Source organism: Dreissena polymorpha, chromosome 3 (assembly GCF_020536995.1).
Source record: "Dreissena polymorpha isolate Duluth1 chromosome 3, UMN_Dpol_1.0, whole genome shotgun sequence".
Lineage (NCBI taxonomy): Eukaryota > Metazoa > Mollusca > Bivalvia > Myida > Dreissenidae > Dreissena > Dreissena polymorpha.
Window position 1 is genome coordinate 90193942 of NC_068357.1, and position 25285 is coordinate 90219226.

Consider the following 25285-nt stretch of genomic DNA (forward strand, 5'->3'; position numbering starts at 1 on the left):
AAAATGTCCGAACAGCCTTAACATGAGGTGATGGATATTTGCCGCGGTAAACAATATTGTTTATGTATGACCTTTGCAAAATCTTATGAAACAACCGTTCATTTAAAAACCCGACATAACTTGAGTAGGCAAACGCAAACTTGATTTCATGTATTGTGTTATTGTTTGATGAGCTCTTTGTATATCGAGTCTGCACACAATACAACGATGATCCTCGTATTTAGATTACATCACAGTGGCTCATGATGGCGATAGTTCGGTATGAGTGTATCAGTTAGAGAACACCTCTTACATTGTTCTACTACTAATGGTGACCTTTGTCTAATAGTGTTTCAATAAATAACTGGTAATGAACGCATCATTTTCATCAACTGCAGTGTACAGTTGCTTCAGATGATTAATTGCACATTTAAAATTATTTCTCTTGGGAGATGGCAGTATTCTACTGATGCAATACTAAAAGTAATTTATGAAGAGCCATAGCATTTGATAATGACAATATATTTATAATTTAACAGTAAATGCATTAACACCTACATATCAATTTAACAAAAATTAAGCAGCACAATACAAAGGAAAGCAAACAGATTCATCACTTGAGCCTCGCAGAACGAGACTCATTAAACGTTTCAGTTTGTTTTGAGTTTCTGCCTCCTCTGAAGCCATTTGTTCACCTCGATGGCGTTTTGTATCGCGCAGAACACCAGAAAGATAAGTAATAGCCATGAACTAAGATTATCTGAAACAGTAAGCAACCTGTGTCAATAAAAAAACCAGGAACTAACAGTGCCTGAAATATAAAGTTACGTGTGTAAACAAAAACCATTCCAAATACAACGGTGACATAACACCTTTATTGCAACTACATTGTACTAAAATATTTAACAACTTCCATAGAAATAAATTAGAAAAACAGCATGTGCATCTTAAATCAAAAGGTTTCAATACAGCAAGCAGTGAACATCGAGAAACTGTATCTGAAGATAAAATCCTGTTCTTATCAAGTAAATTCAAAACAGCATATCAGCTTTTTTTCACAAAACAATTTTAAATAGGGTCACCGCCTTGGAACGGCCAATTCATTAGTGTGCGTTATGTGAAAAAGTCACATTCAGCTTCGTGTTGCGTGTAGATCAGTACCACCTTGAAGCAGCAATTACATGGAAAACATGATACACACATATGAGCCGTGCTCTGTGCAAATGGGGTTTAATGCATGTGCGTAAAGTGTCGCGATAGATCAACCTGTGCAGCCCGCACAGGCTAATCAATGACGATACTTTTCGCTTAAACTTGATTTTTGCTAAGAAGAGACTTTCTTTAACCGAAAAATATCATAAAAGCTGAAAGTGTCGTCCCTGGTTAGCATGTGCGGACTGCACCGGCTAATCTGGGACGGCACTTTACGCACATGCATTAAACACCCTTTTCGCAGAGCGCGGTCCATATATTTTCGTTCAAAGTACTGCAATACCATTTCTAAGTTTACGATTAAACATGCAAGTAGCTTCAATTAGCTATAAAGAAATCACAAAATGGATCTTAAAACAAACAAAACCATGCCTCGTCTATCGCTTCCGGTGTCAACACATTTAATTGTTTGTCAATATTTACGAAGAATACAAATAAATGCTCTAAGTTTCAATGCATGTGTTAATTCATATAATATATATTATATTTGTTAGCATGGCTAAAGGGGTCATTATTTCACGAGAAGACCATCAATAACGAACACACCTAGTAAACCAAAAGAAACAAGGACAGTTGACAGTTGTTTTGACATCAAGTTGTCTACTGACGATCATTCATCTGATGCTCGTGGGAAACATGTTATTGTAAACATATTGTTTTTAAGTTGGTGCCTTAAATGTTTCTTAGTAAGTTCAAATCAATAATGTTGGTTGAATTTTATGCCTTTCTGAGTAAAGTTTTGGCTGCGCTGTATGAAATACGTAACAAACAATGCAATCAAATTGGCGACATGCAAGACAACGCTTGCGTGAATATTATTAATTATTATATTATTAATATTATTATTATTAAATAAACGGTGAAATTTTGAAACGTCCAATAATGTAGGCGTCTGTCAAAAACATTTAAACCGGTACATTTAAAATAGTTTTCACTGCCAGTTGCGGAACAATTAAAGTATTTATAAAACGAGTATTACAAAATATATCAATTTACTTACATAATTTAAACTTAATTTATGAATTTCAGGGTTATGTAAACAGGCAATTAACTACTGAAAATCTTTTATAAACCAACATACTATGTATATTGTAACAGTTGTGTATCCTCGGAAACCAGTGTAACGTCAGTATTAATAAACCAAATGTGAGATATCGGGAATAACGAAAAAGCACACATATGTGCTCGCAAGTGACGTTGACAACACCTGTAAACCAACACGAGACTATTTCTTGCCAAAAAGCTTTGCTAGTTGTCAGACGCAGTTGCTGTCTACGACGCGAAGCGAATGTTACTGACATCGCATGCGCGCGTATACTGGTGTGTAGCGCTGCCATAGAAACACTCTGGTTATATCAGCATAATAATTTGTTTACAACGGACTTTATAGACGTCATCGTAGAAAAAAGAACATTGAAATACCTTTAAGAAAAAAGCGTGTCGCATAATATAATGTTCTCTTCCATAAAAATGTATAAATCAATCAATTCATAAAACATCAATTTGTAATAAAGCTTTACTTGTTTAAAGGAAAATCCATACATCACTTGAAATGGTGTATACATATATCGCTATGAATCTTTATTCTTATATCACAACCTGCACGTGCACCTTTAGCAAATATGCCGATAATGCTGGGTTTTGAAAACAAATGACAACACCGTTGCAGGTTTGTCATGAAACGACACATACTGATTTCGTATTTGAAGTCATTTGGAGTAGATATTTTGCCATAAAAAATGTGCCTTGTTCTAGGAAAACCGGACTTGCTGCATGTGCAGTCCGCATATGCAAATCAGGGACGACACGTTCCGTTTTTTATTGAATCTTTCGACTAAAGAAGGTATGTTCTGAATAAAATCCAGTGTAGGTGAAAGGTGTCGCTCCTGATAAGCCTGTGCAGACTGCACGGACTAATTAGTGACGACATTTTACGCACACGCAGCATTCAGCCCAGTTTCCCCAGAACTGGACTCATAAGATCCACTTACTGTCGAGTATAAGCCTGCGGTAGAAGAGATAGCCGACCTCTTTACCACCGAAGAAGCAGAAGACCGAGATACAGCTCATGAGAAAGATGGGAATGGAGAACATGCCGTGGACGCGCTGAACCATGGCTCTTGACAGGATATCTGTCTGAAATGTATGGAAAGTCGGTGTCAGATGGAAACCTCAGTATATAAGAATCGAAATACATGAGCAGGATGTTGAGATCTGAGAAAATGTGGCGTCACTGTAGAATTTCCTATACGTATAAGATGCGCTTCGGGAAAACGGGCTTAATGCATGTTAGCAGTGTCGTCCTAGATTAGCCTGTGCAGTCCACATAAGCTAATCTGGGACGACACCTTCCACTTTCAAAGAAATGTTTTTTTAAAGGAAGTGTCTTAAAAGAATATCACATGTAAGGGTTAGTGACGTCCCTTATATGTGCAGACTGCACGGGCTAATCTTGGACGACACTTTACGCACATGCATAGAGCCCCAAAGAACGGTCAATATACTTTTCTGAAGTTGTTGTATGAGGAAACACGATTGAAACTATCGTTGTTCTGTCTTAAATATAATTATAAACATGCTGAAACCAGACAATTTCACTATTATATGACCCTTATAAGCAGTACAAGGTCCTGAAAAGGTTATGAAAAGAGGCTATTAGTTGTTATTCGCAAAATATGTTTTCCCGCTCATTTACATCTGGTACCTATAATTGACCTATATGTATATATCAATAATGCTACGTATTGCTATTCAGATTAAATTTAAAAAACTATGAGATTTTGCAAATATTAATCATACAAAAATTAACATAACAGTACAATGCTATACGAACATTGGAACTTGTCGAGAGCCGAAATAGATCTTTTGAAAATCTGTTTTCCTGAAATCGCGAAATATTCCAGAGTTATCTCCACACTCAGATGAAAACGGTTGATACTCGCCGAAACCGCTTCCGGCTGGCCCTATGGTTAGCGTTATCCGATTAAAAACAAGTAAGTAATAAGGTAGATGCACCTGTTTGAAGACTCAATTTCTCCATTGAATCGAGGCATCGGCGGCAATTTTCTCTCAAATCTGACCACGTGATTCACCGCATTGGATACGTTAATCAATATAAACTAATAATTGTAAACCAATACGGTATTTTAGAACTTTTCTTTTTTTCGTCAATCTGATTAATGGCCTCTTTAATTTGATCAACGTTTAGAACTGATTTTTGTGTATGTCAAAAAGGGTATAATTCTGCTAATTGCAGGCAAAGACCTATCAATATACATGTATATTGATAGGTCTTTGTTGCAGGTCATAGTAATGCAGCTAGGTAAGTGACTTCACATAATGACCACTTGCACATTTGGTCAGTTTCAATACAATAGAAACGATGCTATTAAGAAGCTGCAGGTTGACCATAGCCAGTGCAAAGCGCGGACGCCAACGCTATCGCTGACATGTGGTTGACTAGTATAGCTTGGACTATTCAGAGAAAAGTCGAATAAAGAGATGATGAGACGATGATGATACTGTGTTGGGAGAACGGTGATGGAAGGGTTGATGATGTTGGTGGTGGTGGTGATCGTGGTGTTGGCGGTGGTGATTATGGAGTATGTAATATTAATATAAATGTAGAATTATATAGCATCATACATGACAAATAGAGGTTATGCACACAATTACCAAAGAGCGTTTTGTTAAAAAATTATGGAACTACTTTCAATAAGCTTTGATAGCTTCCTGGTCAATCAAAATATTACTGTGTATGTAATTCATGTAAATGCATTCCGTAATAAATATGTTTAAACCAAAACTCATAATATGTGCAACTAGAAATGGCGCGACAGAGACCGACGCATATCTCCATGCCGCATGTTTGACCCAGGGGGCACCCCATGGTTGGCAATAAGGCCAAGCATAGTTTAATCTGACCGTATTGTCATAATAGATGTTCAGTATCAATTGGAAGTGAATTGGTGTAGAAATGAAGAAGTTAATGTAAAATAACATAAAACAAGAGATGTGTTTGTCAGAAACACAATGCCCCCTCCTGCGCTGCTTTGATTGTTTTTTATCATTTGGCAGGTTCAATACTTACCTCCCTTTAAAGCTTATTACTTCCCTTGGATTTGTTTTTTTGACCTTTGACCTTGAACGATGACATTGACCTTTCACCACTCAAAATTTGCAACTCCATGAGATAAACATGCATGCCAAATATCAAGTTGATATCTTCCATATTGAAAAAGTTATGGCCGATGCACCATACCGGGGGCATACAAATGAGTGAAAATCTCTGAGCCGGCCCTACCCCAACCCAAACCCCATAACTTTTGACCCAGGGTCAGATAAAAATTCCAAAAAGTGCAGGGTCGCACATATGCTCATAGCTACCATGTGTGTAAGTTTCAGTGTTCTAGTGCTTATAGTGTACAGTAGGAGGAGATAGTGGCCAGGACGGACGGGCAGACGGCGGAGATAACCACAATATTCCCACGCTTTTCAAAAAGCGTGGGGATAATTAAAACGAAATTTGGTGTTCAGCAAAAAGCAAACGCACGTTAAAGTTAACCAAACAGCAAACGCACGTGATGTTAATCAAACAGCGCGCACACATTGGTGTTGACCAAACAGCGAACGCACATGATTTTGACAAAAAAACGTGTACGCTAATAAACGGAAAAAAGAAGTTAAGAATCATTTACTTCTAAGCGCTTCACCACCGTCGTTCGACAAATCAGTGCTCCGAATATTTCCAGCGACACTCCAGCATAGTTGAGTAGAATGAACAGCAGTATGTAGTACTCCGCACCATGCCAGTAGAATATATACATGAAACACATCAGAGACCCGATGACCTGCCTAAGAAATCCTTCCTTAGACCCGCCGCAAGGGATATATATGTACCTGCAATTGTATAACGTATATCGCCGTTAAGGTGTGTGATGTTACTTCTAACCTTCAACGATCGTTAAGGCAAACAACAGGTAACGTTCGAATACAAATATTGTTTAAAATTTGTTTACAATATAAACTTGTGAATGTATACTGCACAATAAATAATTCTAAAATGTTATACCTAAATAATGTTGCTTAAAATATCAACAATTTTATTTACCTCTTAAGTTAAAGGACTGATCAGTATTTAATTTGTCGTTAATACTTGTGTTAATGGTTCCGAATATTTTATAAGAAATTAATAACAAGATATGTATCCACAAGACATGTATGCAGCCACATTATGCGTGTGTCACAGATCTCCGTTTTAGCCGTTTAAGCCGAATACGCAAATTAAACATGTGTTGATAAAAATGAATATAAAGTGCAAAAAATGGCCTTTACCGCGCTGATAAAAAATACTTCTCACAAAACAGGTTTACATAGGCAAATGGCATTAACATGTTTATACAGTTTCACGACTCTATCAACAGTTCTTTTAGTTGTATGTGCAAAACAGGAAATGATGCACTAAAATACCATGGCCCGCAAGTTAACGATCTGCTTTAATAGTTTTTAAATTTTCATATCTCCGTCATTAGAAGACTTTTCGAGTAACCCGTTGCACACATTAGAAAATTACATTTTATTATATGTTTCTAATCGTTTACAAATAAAAGTCCATTATGCCATTCGAACACATTTACGGGGCATCACAGAGAACACGTTTAAATGTCATTCATGAATGTTTACGATATACCGGTAAAATGTATATGTTGCGCTTTTAGTCAGTATCTCAGATTTTCGGCAAAATCAATGAAGCTTTGCTTAGTTTTCGACAGTTATCGCTTTCACAAATATAAGTTTTCACTACATAATAATACAAATAAATATCTGACTTCTAACGCAATGTCATGTGCTATCCGAAGTTGATGTGTTTTTGATAAGTCATTAAACAAACGCCATATTTTAGCTAGACAATGTAAAAGCAGCACGGACTCGAAAGGGTAATAAGAAGACCGTAGTGTTTTTCCCAGGCCATTTTAGCGTGGCGAAAAGCCACGCCGCCCTCCCGGATCGCCACGCTGCCCCTTTTAAAGGCACATTTCGCCACGCGCCCTTTTTTTCAAAGGCAAATTTCGCCACGAAATTTGCCTTACGATCTAACTTGGTCCGCAAAATCAGCTTCCTTGATTGTCTGTGACTGTGACTGTGCTTGATTTACTCGAGAGGCGTCAACGTCTAATCGACTACTAGTATATTTAATTGAGCAGATTTAATCTATAACAGTGCTCGATTAGGTCTTACTGGCTGCCCCAAAGCTGTGAATAAGTCATGCGTGAATAACCCCGTGGCAGTATCAATCGATAATGCCGGAGGCTATGTTATACCAAGCGCACTTTTCGCTCGGCAATGTGTACTCCTCCACGATATAATCATTACTTCGGAGACATTTGATAAAAAACTCGATGTTATTCTTGTGGTAATTGTGCTTTGCATGCATTATTCAGTTATATCAAAACATATTTTTTTACGCATAATTACTTTTAAATTCACAAACAAATTTATTCTTTATCGATTTCGTCTTAAAGATAATTAGATCTAATTATTTCAATAATTACCGAGACGTATACCAATTTAACAAAATACGAATCGCGTATACGATTTAACGTTGCTATGCTCACAGGTGGAAGTAACGTACCCTGGATAGTATTTTTTTTTGGAGCCCAATATATTCAAATAAATATATAAAATCATGTTTAATGAGAAAAAAATGACAAAGAGCCATGAAAAAAAAATCCCGACCCTCTGATATTGGTATCATAACAAGGTCGTTAACTAGAATTTATCATAGACCTGTCTTCGCTGGCCGCAAAAATGTCAAAAGTAGCTTTAATCAAAAGCATCCATTGATCCTCCTATGGGCAATTGGACAACCTTTCAAAAAAAGTTAACTTCAAAAATATCGGTCAAGCCGTTAACTCACAGTCGGTCAAAAAACGAGCAATATTTCGAGTCCGTTTGTCAACCCGAATAAATCTTCTACATACTTTCAAACAATATTTTTGAGTTTTTGCCTCTTAATCGATAGCTCGCGTCCTATTCCTTTGAAACAACGAAGCTAGTCAAATAATGCATGCATATGCAACCACTTACCCCTAAAAACTAATTCCAAAATGTTATATTTTCTTTGCAACAACTGTTTTAACTCTAAATTTGATTTACTTGAAAACGAAAGAAGCCCGCTCTTGAACCCGGCTTAGCAGTGAATTACACTGACAGAGCCAGGCACATAAATATGCAATCAACAACAACAACGATGTTTTAATAAATGTGAATAAATGGAAATTACTTTTCATTCTGATTGTTTTGGAATAAGTTTTTAGGGGTAAGTGGTTGCATATGCATGCATTATTTGACACGCTTCGTTGTTTCAAAGGAATAGGACGGGAGCTATCGATTAAGGGGCAAAAACTAAAAAATATTGTTTGAAAATCTGTAGAAGATTTATTCGTGTTGACAAACGGACTCGAAATATTGCTCGGTTTTCGACCGACTGTGAGTTAACGGCTGGACAGATATTTTTGAAGTTAACTTTTCTTGAAAGGTTGTTCAATTACCCATAGTAGGATCAAGGGATGCTTTGGATTAAAGCTATTTTTGACATTTTTGCGGCCCACGAAGACAGATCTATAATAAAGTCTAGTTAATGACCTTGTTATAATTCCAATATCAGAGGGTGGGGATTTTTTTTTTCATGGCTCTTTGTCAATTTTTTCTCATTAAACATGATTTTATACATTAATTTGAATATATTGGGCTCCTAAAAAATATATATATGAAAAATACTATCCTGGGTACGTTACTTCCACCTGTGGCTATGCTCACCTGTCGCTTACATCATTTGACATTTTATCAACATGGCGGACTATACAGAATTAAATTGTGACTCGGCAAAAATGGCAAATAACGTCGTAAACGATCGAACTAACGATGGAGATTATACATTAAGAAGGAATAAATGAAATGTCTGTGATAATCAACGATGCATAAAAATGTTTTAGATAGCAACAACATTATTTATTTATTTGTAATCTACTCGGTGGATGTATGTCACGGAAACGAGTGTTTGCATATTGTTAGCGATCAATTTACTCGCAATGTTATTTTAAACATCTGTCGAGATTATTGTTAGAAAATGGGATAAAAAAAACATGGTTTCATTTATATGTTAGTGGATCTGTGTATAATCAGATTCATATGCATATATTGCTTTATTATGTTTGTCGTGCTGTACAGTTTATTGAAACAGCATGGAACTTAAATGTACATTGCAAGGTAAATATATTAATATAAATCATAGTAAGTTAAATACATCTATTACCATTAAATGTGCTTGTTTATATGTTATTTTTTCCACAACTGCTTCGTGAAGCAAATAACATGGAACGTTTTTGCCCTTTTTTGCCTAAACTGCGCGCTAAAATGCCCTTTTTGAAAGTAATGCGCCATGCCCCTTTGCCCTCCTGGGAAAAACACTAAGACCCATACATTCTTATAAGAATGGAATCACCTATACAATTGGTCTTAGTTTTCGATAGCATTGTAATCTATTTTCGATTGTATAGCAATGTATTATTGATCATTATCTTAAACAATTAAACTGTTCCTGACAAATGTATTTCGGAATAACAATATGTTAAAAGGCACATGGTCGCAGATTGTCGAAATGACATTTTTCCAACTGTTTGCCACAGATTCAGAAAATAAAAGAACGAATTGAATCAAGGAGCGAAACACCGCAATCAAGGAGCGAAACACCGCAATCAAGGAGCGAAACACCGCTTATGACTTAGGCTCATATGCGGAAAATAAACCTTCGTTAATGAAATATCATCGTTTGAAATATATACAAATTATGACGCGTTACAGACGCGAAACGATTAAATAATTTGGGATGATTCTACTGTTTTCGTTATATTTTGTTATAAAAGGGGGACCACATATACCAAGTATAAAATGCATTCCCATATGTACCAGTGCGCATGGTCCAGACGATCAGGCTATAGCCCTTTAATCACAACGAAACAAGTACGAGCCCCGTTAAGAAAAACATTTTTCTTTCTCAAATTCTATTCTTGTTATTATAATTAAGCTATACAAATCCGTGATTAAAATTTGTCACTTGACGGCGTTTACGGTGAGAACAAGTTCCTTTAAGTAAATCAATTATAATTCAAACCTTTTCAAGAAACTGTAAAGCCCTCTGTCAAAGAACCTGCAAATCGTAACACATTTTCAGCAGTATGAATAACATATTTTGATGTGAGAATTAAAAAGGGAAACTCAATTAATCGGATAAAATAAAACTACGTGCGAACCAAGTTAAACGTATGTGTTAAAATCCGTTAAAATCAGGTAAACAATGGGTGTTAAATTCGGAATTACTCTCGGGTTTATTTCAAGATTTTTACAACTTTTTTAATCAAACTATAATAGAGCAAAATAGATTAATGAATTCACGCGGTCACTTCTCGGACATAAACCATTTAACGTTAACATACAAGCATTCGATAAAAAAAATGTTTGAAACTTTGAAACATTAATAAAATCAAACTTACTTCCACATATCGGAATAAAGGTAAATATAGGAGATGCACTTAGGTCCATCCGGGGCCTCAAGGTTGTCAAACCTTGCCACCGTTCCTGGGTAGCCAAACATTACGTGATACTTTAGCATGAAAAACTGACCGTGACAAAAGCCCAGGCCCGCCAAAGTAAATTTGGACACGTTGTCAAGCACTTGAATGCGGCTCTGAAGCGCATGGAAGTAGAAGTAATGAAGGATAAATTCGTTGAAGTACGCCCATGATATGAATCGCAACACTCGCAAACATATTCGTCCATTTGGTACTGAGGTCATTTTAGCTCTCGCTTCATTGAGCTGAAAATAGAAAAACACATTCCGCGAGCGAAAGAAAACGCAATAATTTTTAAAAACGTTTTTCTGTTTAAAAACTTTGTATTGATTTTTATAACTATATAAAGTTGGACATATTGAAGTACAACAAAATCTTGCAGTCGCTATGAAGATAATGAGGTATTTCCAAAAGAAGAAAACGAAATAAAACACCAAGATGCGTAACATTTAGTATCTAACATCCACAAAAATATTCTTCAAAACACACACAAAAAACAGGAATGAGCTTATATTTAAGAAGTTTGAATCAAAAACATTCATGCGTCAAATCTTTTATGATGATCACTATCTAGCAATCCAGCACACTACAGTACATTAAAAAAATGGCCGAAATGGCCAAAAGAACTCAACTGACTGGCTGAGAACTTGTTACCGTAGACGATAAGCACCGCGATCTTTTAATCTTTTAATTGGTAGACCGGACCGACTTTAATTGTTAAGAACTTGTTAGCTTTGAATAAAGCCGCATACGGGTTTATTAAATTGAACCGTCCAATTCCGTAATTGTCGAAAACAAACAAATAAATTATTGTTTTCAGCTTGCATAAGGATGGATTAAATTGCATGCTAATTGTTTGTTTTAATTACGGGGAAAATATCAAATAATTCAGCCGCGAAAACTTTTTATTAACAAAAAGTGACTTGTTTTTCTTTGTTCACATAGACGAAAATCACGTGACTATCAAGATGGCGGGTATTTTTTTGCCGTTTTATAACTTTTATTACTTGTACAACTTTATATTACTTTTGAAATTTCACTCAATTTCCAGACATTATAGCAAGAAACTTACTGGTGTTATTGTCATTATAATACTCGCTTTATATATCGCCGCGAAATTTCTTTAATTAGGGGGCACTTCTCCGGGTCATCAATTCTGACAGGGGGGGCAGTTATCCGCCCCTTATTAATCAGCAGGGGGGCAGTTCTCCGCCCTATAAAAAAAAGTGAGGGGGCAGTTCTCCGCCCCCCTATTAAAGTATTTGGCGAATACCCGGGAAACCGGGGTAAATATGACCTACTTTGACTCTAAAATTAATCTTTTTCTCCTGAGAGGTCACAGGGGCAGGTCGGGCTACCGTAACCTCGTGAAGAGGCCAGTAGGACCTGTAAATAAACTCTGAAACACACACGTTCTCCGCCCAGTGAAAAATCTTTGGAAGGGCAGTTCTCCGGGGGGGGGGGGCACTTCTCCTAGAGCCGAGAAAAAGATCTATCCGCTAGGATAAATTTGCTAGGATAAATTTGCGTGAGTAAAAAACACTCATTTATATGTAGAGGTGGCTAGAATCAGTTTCACTTTAAACATGAGCAAATGTTTTGGAGCTTTTGGTCCAAGTACAGTTAAACGATGTGCTTATTTTCTGTTTATTCAAACAGCATAGCACATTAGGTTCAAAGTGAAAGTAAAAATCCTAAAATAGTTTTCGCTGCAATATGTGATCTTTTTTTACTACCACATGCCGGAACTAGAAATGGCGCGACAGAGGCCGACGCGTATCCTCACTACCCATGTTTGACCCAGGGGCGCACCAGGGTTGGTAATGGGGCCATGCATAGTTGAGATTGACAATATTGTCATAAGAGATGTACAGTATCAATTTGAAGTAAATCGGTGTAGAAATGAAGAAGTTAATGTAAAATAACCTAAATAAATTAGCGAAAATCTCTGACCCGGCCCGATCCACACCCCCATATTTTTTTACCCAGGGGTCAGATCAAAATTCCAAATAGTGCACTGTTCTACATATGCTCATAGCTACCATGTGTGTAAGTTTCAAGCTTCTAGTGCTAATTGTGTAGGAGGAGATAGTGGCCAGGACGGACGGCGGAGATAACCACATAATAGATTTCAAAATCTAAACACGGTCCCTAAGTTCCAGGTCAAGGTCACAGGGGTAAATTTTGTTATAGGCTTGGAAAGGTCTTGTCCAGGTACACATGCGTACCAAATATGAAAGCAATATCTGAAGGGACACAGACGTAATGAGCTTTTATTTAATCGCGGTCACAGTTTTCGAAACCTGAACGCGGACCCCAAGTTAAATTTTTTATGCGCATGGAAAGGTGTTGTCCAGATAAACATGCGTACCAAATATGTAAGCAATATCTGAAGGGACACAGTTCTTATGAGCCTTTTGCCAATCGCGGTCGCAGATTTCGAAATCTGAACGCTAACCTCAAGTTCAAGGTCACAGAGGTGAAAAATTGTATGCGCATGGAAAGGTGCTGGCAAGATACACATGCATACCAAATATGAAAGCAATATCTGAAGGGACACAGTTCTTATGAGCCTTTTTCGAATCGTGGTCGCAGTTATCGAAACCTTAACGCTGACCTCAAGTTCAAGGTCAATGTCACAGGGGTCAAAAATTGTATGCACATGGAAAGGTGTTGTCTAGATACACATGCATACCAAATATGAAAGCATTATCTGAAGGGACACAGTAGTTATGCGTCTTTTTTTAATCGAGGTCGCAGATTTCAAAACCTGAATGCTGACCTCAAGTTCAAGGTCAAGGTAATAGGGGTAAAAAGTTGCATGCGCATGGAAAGGTGTTGTCTAGATACACATGCATACCAAATTTGAAAGCAATATCTGAAGGGACACAGTAGTTATGAGCCTTTCTGGAATCACGGTTGCACGAAAATCTCTGAACCGGCCCCACCCCAATCTCCATAACTTTTGACCCAGGAGTCAGATCAAAATTCTGTCGCTGTCACCGTCGCACATATGCTCATAGCTACCACGTGTGTACGTTTCAAGGTTCTAGTGCTAATAGTGTAGGAGGAGATAGTGGCCAGGACGGATGGACTGACGGCGGAGATAACCACATAATCCCACTTTTTCTCTGAAAAGCTTGGGGATAAAAATACATGTTGACAACAGATGGAGCTTAAGACTATGTACATTGTAAGTCAACGTTTATTTTAACTTATTTACTGTTCCACTATATATATATACAGGTATGGTTGCTTTAAGGTCAAAGCAAAACGAAAATTGTCACTTGCTGCATGGTGTTTGTGTACACCTTTACAAGAACCCACAACTTGTGGACATCATACTGATGCCAGCAGTCTCAGGAGATGTCCCCTATACCAATTGTTTAAGGATAATTTTGTGCTAGGCTTACTAATTATTATATTATTTGAGCCATGATCAGGGACAACGGGGTTTAATACACGTGCAGACTGCAGAGGCTAATTAGAGACAACATTTTTTGTTTTTTATATACTAATTTTTTTAAAGAAATGTTTTCTAAACAAAATCTAGTCTAGAAAGAAAGTGATGTCTCTGAAAAGACAGTGCAGACCACACCGGCTAATCTGGAAGGACCCTTTACTCACATGCATTAAGCACTTTTTTTCAAGAGCGGGACTCATATGTTTTCCAGACCCACAAAATAAGATAACAAGAGCTGTCAGAGGACAGCGCTCGACTATTCGAGTGCTTGACAGAATAACGTAAGCCATCATGGGGAAATTGTTTATATTCAATAATTTATTAGACGATCTTTCAAAAATAAAAAAAGGAAAAACAAGATGTGTTTGTGAAACACAATATCTCCCTATATGATGTTTGACCTTGAAGGATGACCTTGACCTTGACCCTTCACCACTCAAAATGTGCAGCTCCATGAGATACACATGCATTTCAAATATAAAATTGCTAGCTTCAATATTGCAGAAGTGACATTCATGAGCAATTTTGACCCATATATTTGACCTTGAAGGATGACCTTGACCTTTCACCACTCAAAATGTGCAGCTCCATGAGATACACATGCATGCCAAATATCAAGTTGCTATCTTCAATATTGCAAAAGTATTCATGAAATAAGCGATTTGGGCCACATATATTTGACCTCTGACCTTGAAGGATGACCTTGACCTTTCACCACTCAAAATGTGCAGCTCTATGAGATACACATGCATGCCAAATATCAAGTTGCTATCTTCAATATTGCAAAAGTACTCATAAAATGAGCAATTTTGTCCACATAATTTTGACCTCTGACCTTGAAGGATGACATTGACCTTTCACCACTCAAAATGTGCAGCTCCATGAGATACACATGCATGCCAAATATCAAGTTGCTATCTTGAATATTGAAATAATGCAAAAGTGTACATTAAATGAGCGATTTTGACCCACATACATATGAGATACATATGCATGCCAAATATCAAGATGCTATCTTCAATATTGCAAAAAATATTGCAAATGTTAAAGTTGGCGCAAACCAACAGACCAACCAACCAACCAACAGACCAACCAACCAACAGACAGGGCAAAAACAATATGTCACCAACTATAGTGAAAGATTAGACAATCTTTCAAAAATAAAAAAAGGAAAAACAAATTATTTTTTTTGGGGGGGGGGAGTAGGGGGTGGGTAGGGGGGATGAGTGGGGGGTATAATTTGGGGTGTGGTAATTTATGAGATAATGTTGAAAAAAAATTGGGGGGGGGGGTAGGGGGGTGGGGGTGAGAGGGGGGTATAATGTGGGGTGTGGTAATTAATTAGATGATGTTTAAAAAAAATTGGGGGGGGGGAGGGATTCTGGGTAGGGGTGTGGGGTATTGTTTGGGTGGAATCCATTGTGGTATTCAGGTAAGTGTTGTTTTGTCAAAGTAATAATAAAATGTGATCATAAATAAAGAAGTTATGGCAATTTAATCAAAATGTTCAATTATCTAAGTGTAAAAGGGGCCATAATTATGTAAGAATGCTTGATACAGTGGTCTGCTCTTGTTTATAGGTTGGGGTCATGTTGGTAAACAAGAATGCAACATATAAAAACAATATGTCAAAGGATATAGGAAATATTTGGGGTAGTACGCAAACTTTAACATAGATTTATCAATAATATGCATATTCTAAGTATAAAAGGGGCAATAATTATGACAAAATGCTTGATAGAGTTGTCTGCTCTTGATTATAGGTTGGGGGGATGTTGGTAAATAAGTATGCAAAATATGAAAGCAATATGTCAAGGGACAATGAAAATAAATGGGATAGTACGAAAACTTTTACATTTGCTGCATATTCTAAGTGGAAAAGGGGCCATAATTATGACAAAATGCTTTGTAGAGTTGTCTGCTCTTATTCATATGTTGGGGTCATGTTGGTAAACAAGTATGCAAAATATGAAAGCAATATGTCAAGGGACAATGAAAATAATTGGGGTAGTACGAAAACTTTAACATTTGCACGCAAACGCTAACGGATACGCCGACGCCAAGGTGAGTAGGATAGCTCCACTATATATATTTCATACATAATAGTCGAGCTAAAAATTGATGTCATGTTATTATTATAAAAGACTTTCAACTAACAAGTGATACAACAATGTGTGGAAATTAATTCATCAAAACAAGCAATATTCTTTAATATGAAACTATTGCAAATACATCGTACACTAAAATGCTTGATCTATGTTTAATACCTGTTTTCTAAAGAGGTCATAGGTGAGAATTGGTCCAGTAAAGAACAGTGGAAGGTACATCACGTAGAACACAACGTCACTAAAACTGTAACCCATGACTTCTGATTGACCTTGAACTTCTACACCACGCTGGATGTATATGGAATCCTCAGAGGTCAAGGCTGCCAGATAATGAAATAAAAAGATGTAGCCTCAGTGCACAATTAGTAGGAGTGAGCAATATTTACAATATGTTAAACAAGGGCTGTTTGTAAAACACGCATGCCCCCCCAATGGGCTTTCAGTTGTAGTGGCAGCCATGGTGTGTCAGTGAATACGTTAGAAACCATTTTACTGCTTCAATCACTGTGACCTTTTACCTAGTGACCTGAAAATCAATAAGGGTCATCTGCCAGTCATGATCAATGTACCTATGAAATTTTGTGATACTAGGCCTAAGTATTCTTGAGTTATCATCCGGAAATTTTACTGTTTCGAGTTACTGTGACCTTGACCTTTGACCTGACAATCAATATGAAGTTTCATGATCGTAGGCGCTAGTGTTCTTGTGTTATCATCAGGAAACCATTTTACTGTTTTGAGTCACTGTGACCTTGACCTTTGACCTAGTGACCTGAAAATCTATAGGGGTCATCTGCCAGTCATGATCAATGTACCTATGAAGTTTCATGATCCTAGGCCTAAGCGTTCTTGAGTTATCATCCGGAAACTATTTGGTGGACCGACTGACCGACGGACAGACCGACCAACCGACATGTGCAAAACAATATACCCCTTCTTCTTCGAAGGGGAGCATAAAAAGTATTCTCCACAATAAGTATTCTCCACTGCAATTTTCATAATTTGGATATATTTAATAAAATACAAAATTAAAAATAAATCAAAACAGCAAGCACTGACATGAGGTTGAAATGTACATGTATAACAGTAGTACTTAGCTTACTGTCGTCTTTAGGTCTATCAGAAGTTGGATTAGAATATTTCTTATTTCTTTGCCAACACCTCTCCAGAAAGAAGCTGGTTAACCGAATGTTGCTTAATGCAATTGTGAACATCAGAAGATAATACAGCGTGTCTTCGTCGTCACCTTCGAGGAAACCTTTCTGTGGGTAGAAAGATGAAATCAGATTTTGGCCTTAATTCAAATAACTACCATGATTGAAACACATAACCTGAAAACTCTGGTTCCTATATATCATTTATATTGGCCGTGTTATTTGAAAAAGGGGTTTAATGGATGTGCATAAAGTGTTGTCCCAGACAAGCCTGTGCAGTGTCCACAGGCTTATCAGGGACTACACTTTCCACTTTTATGATATTTTTCATTAAAAAAAGTCTCTTCTTAGCTTAAATTAAGTTTAGGCAGAAACTGTCATCCCTAATTAGCCTGTGCAGACTGCACGGTGTAATCTGGGACAACACTTATCAGGGATGACACCTTCTGCTTTTACAATATTTTGCATTCCAAGAAAGTCTCTTCTTAGGTAAAATCAAGTTTAGGCAGAAAAAGTCGTCCCTGATTAGCCTGTGTAGACTGCACGGGCGAATCTGGGACCATACTTTATGCCCATGCATTTAACTCCGTTTTCACAGAGCGCTGCTCATTATTGAAAGTGTTTTGTTTTTTTCCCTCATAAAGCATTTGGTACATGGTGTGCAAAATTTGTTTTCCTTAACATTCCTTTTAGATCACATATCATCTTTAAAGATAACTGCAAGCAAAATAACTATTAAGTGTCATCAAATCTTGGTAGCTAAAAACCAATGACCCAAACAGTAGAAATCATAATATTCAAACCATATTGCAAGCTAGGCACAAAAATTGTTTTGTTGAGTTCAATTCTATACATGTATAAATGTTCAACATCACAACTCACAAACCATAACATTAACGCAGGCCTCCAGATTCAGGGTAGAGAGAAGTGCAAGGGAGGCAATCCACACCAAGGAAGGCCACTCTGAAAGGGACGCGACAAACATCACAGCAGCGTGAACCAGAATGAGCACAACTATCTGCCAGCCAACCAGCTTAGAGAGGGCCACAAAACTGTACACAGTGTATACGAACTTCTTACTCTGAAAAAAATACAATGTAATTCATCTGACTCAAACATATCAATAATAACAAGACTATTGCCAAGCAAACCATGTCCCCTACCAGCTCCACAATTGTCAGATTTTTTATATAAATATATGTTGCCATAGCAACCAGAATTTTTTACGTAGGAACAAAATGAAATGACGTGCATAATGTCCATATTGCCATTTATCCATGTTTCAAGTTCCATAAAAAAATATGAAGAACTTTTAAAGTTATCGCAGGATTCAGAAAAGTGTGACGGACTGACAGACAGACAGACTGACAGACACACAGAGCGCAAACCAGAAGTCCCCTCCGGTGAAACCGGTAGGGGACAATTAAAGTGTAAACGAATTTAAAATACGTATTCAAATCATTCTTGGGGCATAAGGAGAGAAAACTACGATGGCATAGAAGTGACATTCACTCCTCTCTTTTCTATCTTGTTCCCACAACATTATTATTCAAGGGAATGACTTACTAACTCTTGCAAAAGAGCTAGCTATGTCGTGGTTACGCCTTACTTAGTCAAGGGAATGAGATGGGAAAAAAAAGAGAAGTGCAATGAAAAAAAGAGCAGTGCAATAAAGAAAGAAGGGGTGCATTAATAAAGGGAGGAGAGAACGAGTTAGCTATTTTGTGGGAACCACTACGTCGAGAGAACAAGACAGAAAAAAGAGGAGCGCAATACTAACAAGATTTCCCTCCAAATATTTGAATAATCTGTTCATTTGAATTGTAAAAGAAAAAGAAAAAGGCAAGAAAACAAAATATAAAAGTTGAGAAAACAAAATAATGTACTGCACCACTGATTCATTTAGTTTTGCACTTCTCTTTTTTCTATCTTCTTCTCTCGACTTAGTAAGTTGTACCCAGGACATAGCTACATTTCTCCCATGAGTTAGTAACTCGTTCTCTCGAGTTAACTAAAATTCTCTCCTCCTTTGTTTAATGCACCACTCCTTTCTTTACTGCATCGCTCTTTTTTTCATATCACTCCTCTTTAACTTAGTTATGCACTCCCCTTTTTTTATCTGGTTCCCTCGACATAGTAAATCTTTCCAACGACACAGCTTACTCGTTCCCTTGAGTTAGTATGTTGAGGGATTGAGATAGAAACAAGAGGGCCTGAAAGGCCCAAAGTCTCTCACCTGAGATACAAAGGAACTGACCTGTTCTGTGCAGCCAAAGATATCATTAGAACAAATGTTCTGACCAAGTGTCATGAAGATTAAACTATAAATGTGACTTTTAGAGTTTTTACAAGGATTTACTCTAGCCATATTAGAAAAATGCCCCTCCCCCCTTTGGTGGCCATGCTTTTCATCAGAACGTTACAATTTTTAACTTATCCAAGAAATCATTACAAAAATGGTCTAAAAAAATTCACTAAAGACTGGAATGTGACTTTTAAAGTGTAACTTAACAAGGTTTTAAAATAGCCATATCAGGACAAATGCCCCGCTCCCTGGCGGCCATGTTTTTCAACCAACCAGAACCGTTTTTGTAATCATCAAAAATATCTTTGGGACAAATGTTCTAACAATGTATCATTAAGATCAGACAACAACTGTGGCTTCTAGAGTGTTAACAACGTTTTACTATAGTCATGTAATGAAAAATGCCCCGCCCCCAGACAGCCATGTTTTTCAATCAAACCGAACCCTTTTTGAACTCATTCAAGATATCATTGGGACAAATCTTTTGACTAAGTTTCATTCAAGAGCAGGAAATAAATGTGGCCTCTTAAATGTCAACAAGGCAAATGTTGACACAGCACAACACACAACGGACAAAAGGCAATCACAAAAGCTCACCATGAGAACTTTGTGCTCAGGTCAGCCAATAAAAAGACGAGTGCAAGTAAAAAACAAGAGCACCGCCTTGCGGGTGCAGACCGCTCATCTATTTTCTTTTTAAAGGTGAAGGGACTCTCATTTTCAATCACAAAGGAGGGAGGGGTGGAGTAAAGAGGGGTGTATAGTGTGGGGTTGTGGACATTTATTACATTATCTTCCAAAAAAGCGAAAAAAAAAAAAAATCGGGGGCGGGGGGGGGGGGGGGGGGTGGGGGGAAGGGCGAGGGGGGGGGATTTTTTGGGTGCGATGGGGGTGGGGTATAGTGTGAGGGTGTGGTGGTAATTTGTGAGATGATCTTAAAAAAAAATAATAATAATTGGGGGGGGTGGGGTGGGGGTATAGTGTGAGGGTGTGGTGGTCATTTGTGAGATGATATTAAAAAAAATAAAAAAATAGGGGGGGGGGAGGTGGGGGGGGATGGGGGAGGGGGGGGAGGGCACGGGGGACGGTTTGGGTGGAGTCTATTGTGGTATGTCAGGTAAGAGTAGTTTCGTCAAAGTATCAATCAAATCTAATCATAAACAAAGAAGTTATGGCAATTTTAGCAAAATTTAATAATTTGACCTTGAGAGTCAAGGTCATTCAAAGGTCAAGGTAAAATTCAACTTGCAAGGTACAGTAACCTCATGATAGCATGAAAGTATTTGAAGTTTGAAAGCAATAGCCTTGATACTTAAGAAGTAAAGTGGATCGAAACACAAAATTTAACCATATATTAGAAGGTACTAAGTCAAAAAAGGGCCATAATTCCGTAACAATGACAACCAGAGTTATGCAACTTGTCCTTTTACTGTACCCTTATGATAGTTTTTGAGTGTTCCAAGTATGAAAGCAATATCTATGATACTTTAGGGGTAAAGTGGACCAAAACATAAATCTTAACCAAATTTTCTAAGTATAAAGGGCCCATAATTCCGTCCAAATGCCAGTCAGAGTTACATAACTTTGCCTGCACGGTCCCCTTATATAGTTAATAAGTGTTGCAAGTATGAAAGCAAAAGCTTTGATACTGTAGGAATAAAGTGGACCTAAACACAAAACTTAATCAAATTTTCAATTTTCTAAGTATAAAAAGGGCACATAATTCTGTCAAAATGCCAGTCAGAGTTACATTACTTTGCCTGCACAGTCCCCTTATGAAAGTTAGTAAGTGTTGCAAGTATGAAAGCAATAGCTTTGATGCTTAAGGAATAAAATGGACCTAAACACAAAACTTAACCAAAAATTTCAATTTTCTAAGTATAAAAAGGGCACATAATTCTGTCAAAATGCATGCCAGAGTTATCTAACTTTGCCTGCCCAGTCCCCTCATGATAGTAAGTAAGTGTAACAAGTTTGAATGCAATAGCATTGATACTCACTGAGAAAAGTGGACCTAAACGCAAAACTAAACCAAAATTTTCAATTTTCTAAGTATAAAAAGGGCACATAATTCTGTCAAAATGCACGCCAGAGTTATCTAACTTTGCCTGCCCAGTCCCCTCATGATAGTAAGTAAGTGTACCAAGTTTGAATGCAATTGCATTGATACTTTCTGAGAAAAGTGGACCTAAATGCAAAACTTAACCGGACGCCAACGCCGACGCTGACGCCAAGGTGATGACAATAGCTCATAATTTTTTTTCAAAAAATAGATGAGCTAATAAACAAACAAGGGCTGTTTGTAAAACATGCATGCCCCCCATATGGGCTGTCAGTTGTAGTGGCAGCCATTGTGTGAATACGTTTATTGTCACTGTGACCATGACCTTTGACATAGTGACCTGAAAATCAATAGGGTCATATGCCAGTCATGAACAATGTACCTATGAAGTTTCATGATCCTAGGCGTAAGCATTTTTTAGTTATCATCCTGAAACCATTTTACTGTTTTGAGTCACTGTGACCATGACCTCTAATTATTCTTGAGTTATCATCAGGAAACCATTATACTGTTTCAAGTCACTGTGACCTTGACCTTTGAACTAGTGACCTGAAAATTATTAGGGGTCATCTGCAAGTCATGATCAATGATCCTATGAAGTTTCATGATCCTAAGCGTAAGCATTCTTGAGTTATCATCCAGAAACTATTTTACTATTTCAAGTCACTGGACCTTGACCTTTGACCTGGTGACCTGAAAATCAATAGGGGTCATCTGCCAATCATGATCAATGTACCTATGAAGTTTCATGATCCTAGGCCTAAGCGTTCTTGAGTTATCATCTGGAAACCATCTGATGGACGGACTGACCCACGGTCCGACATGTGCAAAACAATATACCCCCTCTTCTTCAAAGGGTGGCATAAAAAAGAGGAATTAATGTCATCTATATGGCATTGTAAAAAACTGAAAAGGAGTGAGCAGCACTATGGTATTGAGATTTAGATCTTTTCAAAGTGTTACAATTTTTTTTAGGTGATAAAGCGTCCATTGATGAACCCTGCTCATGGATGATTCCCTCCCTCAACTACTGAAGGGCTCTCAACTACACAGACATCTAGGCAACACAAGTAAAACAATCCTGTCTAATATGTTTAAACTGATAAAGTAAATAACAATGTATTCCCGATAAAAAAAACATACTCTGAAACTATGATTTTCCATGATTTTGCTGAGACAAATGTGTCCCAAATACCATGGAGAAATAGCCCAGAATTTGTTGAACCAATAATGCCACTCAAAGTCAGAGATGTCCTGTTCTCGTCCAAGAAAGCTCCATCCTGGGGCGAAGTCGTACAAATTGAGAATACCATCGTATCCTGGAACAAACAATTAGTAGACATTGCTCACAATGAAAATGTGGATTAAATTGCTCACAATGAAAATGTGGATTAAATTCCTTATAAGATGGCACGATATTTTAATTTTAATAATGAATATTTCTGAATACATGAAAAGAAATGCGCAAGACATGTTTCATATTCCCAATTTAAGTGATTATCACAACTCAATAGTTTATCTATGAATCCAAAAGAAGGCCTTTGATGTGCAGTTTTATAGTGGTTACTACTGTTTGCCAATATATAGCCTCTTATTATGTTTATTATAATTATTGGGCTGTCTGGTTAAATGCAGTTGTTGGTACACATGCTTCTAAAATGGCCCACGTGGGTTCAAACCCGTTTCCAGAAACAAGTGAGTTTGGTTGGTGGTAACCATACCGGACAGGTGGTATTTCATCAGGGTACTCAGCTTCCCCCAAACCCCACCCACAACGTTAGAACACTGCACAATTTAAAATCTTTTAGTAACATGTCAATAGCTGGATACAGCTTTAATTCAGAAATAAGTTGCAACTTTTTTGAGTCTAGTTAATTCATAAGTGTGGGGGACACACTTCAGGTACACACATAATGCAGCATAATGCGCGTAAGGACCTAAAACTTCGAAATACACATACATTTCACAATAATTTTATTGAAATTTGCATTTTTTCCTTATTGGGTAAGTGTTGTTTTCCGGTACTTTATAAAAAAAATATAATCACTGTATATATGTAAATTGATCAGACTATTGAAAGGATTATTTAATCATGACATGAGAGGTAAGACCTTTATGTGTTAATCTGAATTCACTTTTTATATTAAACTGCTACTGGCTGTAGCTGGTAACATTTAATAAAGCATGCAATTATTAAACAAACATTATTCCATCATCTCACAATTGAGTTTAAAGCCATGTTGGCATTACTAATATATGTATGCAATCTAGAAGTGGATGTCATTTTAATGACTGAGGTTTAGACTTACTTAATGAATCTGTGTAAACATGGTAGCAAATGTAAATCACTGCAACAATGGTGATGAAGAGATATGTTGCCCGTTCATATACACTGAGGTAGGAGACCCATCTGTCGCTCTGGGATTTTGGTGTCATTGTCCAAACATGTATCCTGAAGAACAAATAAGGATTAAGAATCTAAGACCATCTGCTTTGAAAACACCAAACAGTTATGTTTCCCATTGAAATGACTGATAATATATACTGAATCATATGGTAAATGTACTGTACTGTATATAATTAATCATGTCAGATGTGAATGTTCATCAGTTACATGAAATGGTAACACATTATTTATTCCAATTATTATTAACTTGCCGTGCACAAATAACTGGATCACTTGTTCATTCTATTGTTTCGTGTTTTCTAAGCCTTATTGAATAAACTTATCTCTACGCAACGCCAACAGAAACCTACAACGTACTCAATATGTGTCCGAAACGAAGAATCCGAAATATGTGACCGTATTTTATTACTACAACTCGTCTTACCTGAATGATGTTTTTAAATAAATGTACACGCCTTTTATAAATGCCTGTATTAAACGTATTTGTACGCTAAACCACAAGCTGACTCACGGGGGATTATTCAGATCCGGGTTGCGTATATTTTAGTCTCCCACAATAGTAAACCCATTCGGTACCCCTCGCAGATTATTATAATCGGACTCGGGAGAAATACGGGTTGAAAGTAGTCCGCCCACGTGATACCATTCTAAGAATGTTACAACAACAAAAACAATAACAACGATGGCGTCCATAATTCCTGTAGAGTTTGTACTTGCTCTGGCTTCAGAGCATAGAAAATCCCCATTTTCATCTTTGCAAAATGTAAACAACTCGCAAAACCGGCCATGTTTGTTTTTACTATGTAATTTTGATTCGCGTAGGCCCGCGTAGGTAGACCACAATACCGCTTCCGAAATGTGTATTCATACTATCTCCTTCGAGGTACTTATCCGATGTTTGACGGAAAGGGCCGAGAATTTGCGATTGTAGTAAACCATGACCCACTCCATACAAAGCGGAGTAAC

The 25285-nt window shown here is 37.3% G+C and overlaps 1 protein-coding gene across 5 annotated transcripts; it reads right to left on the reverse strand.

Annotated features, from left to right (window-relative positions):
* Positions 1 to 485: 485 nt before the first annotated feature.
* LOC127875243 (protein-cysteine N-palmitoyltransferase HHAT-like) lies at positions 486 to 25285 on the reverse strand. Of its 5 annotated transcripts, none has more exons than XM_052420143.1 (12): positions 25248 to 25285; positions 24831 to 24876; positions 24222 to 24364; positions 23056 to 23231; positions 18432 to 18626; positions 17494 to 17653; positions 16551 to 16711; positions 10743 to 11065; positions 10364 to 10399; positions 5889 to 6090; positions 3183 to 3327; positions 486 to 739 (listed from the first exon to the last, which is right to left on the reverse strand). In XM_052420143.1, the coding sequence occupies exons 3-12, from the start codon at positions 24346 to 24348 to the stop codon at positions 630 to 632; spliced, it is 1635 nt and encodes a 544-aa protein (XP_052276103.1). In that variant the 5' UTR covers positions 24349 to 24364; positions 24831 to 24876; positions 25248 to 25285; the 3' UTR covers positions 486 to 629. The 5 variants fall into 5 exon arrangements, with proteins under 5 accessions (XP_052276103.1, XP_052276106.1, XP_052276102.1 ...); XM_052420146.1 differs by having other exon boundaries at positions 24775 to 24876; positions 25248 to 25268; XM_052420142.1 differs by lacking the exon at positions 25248 to 25285 and having other exon boundaries at positions 24831 to 25239.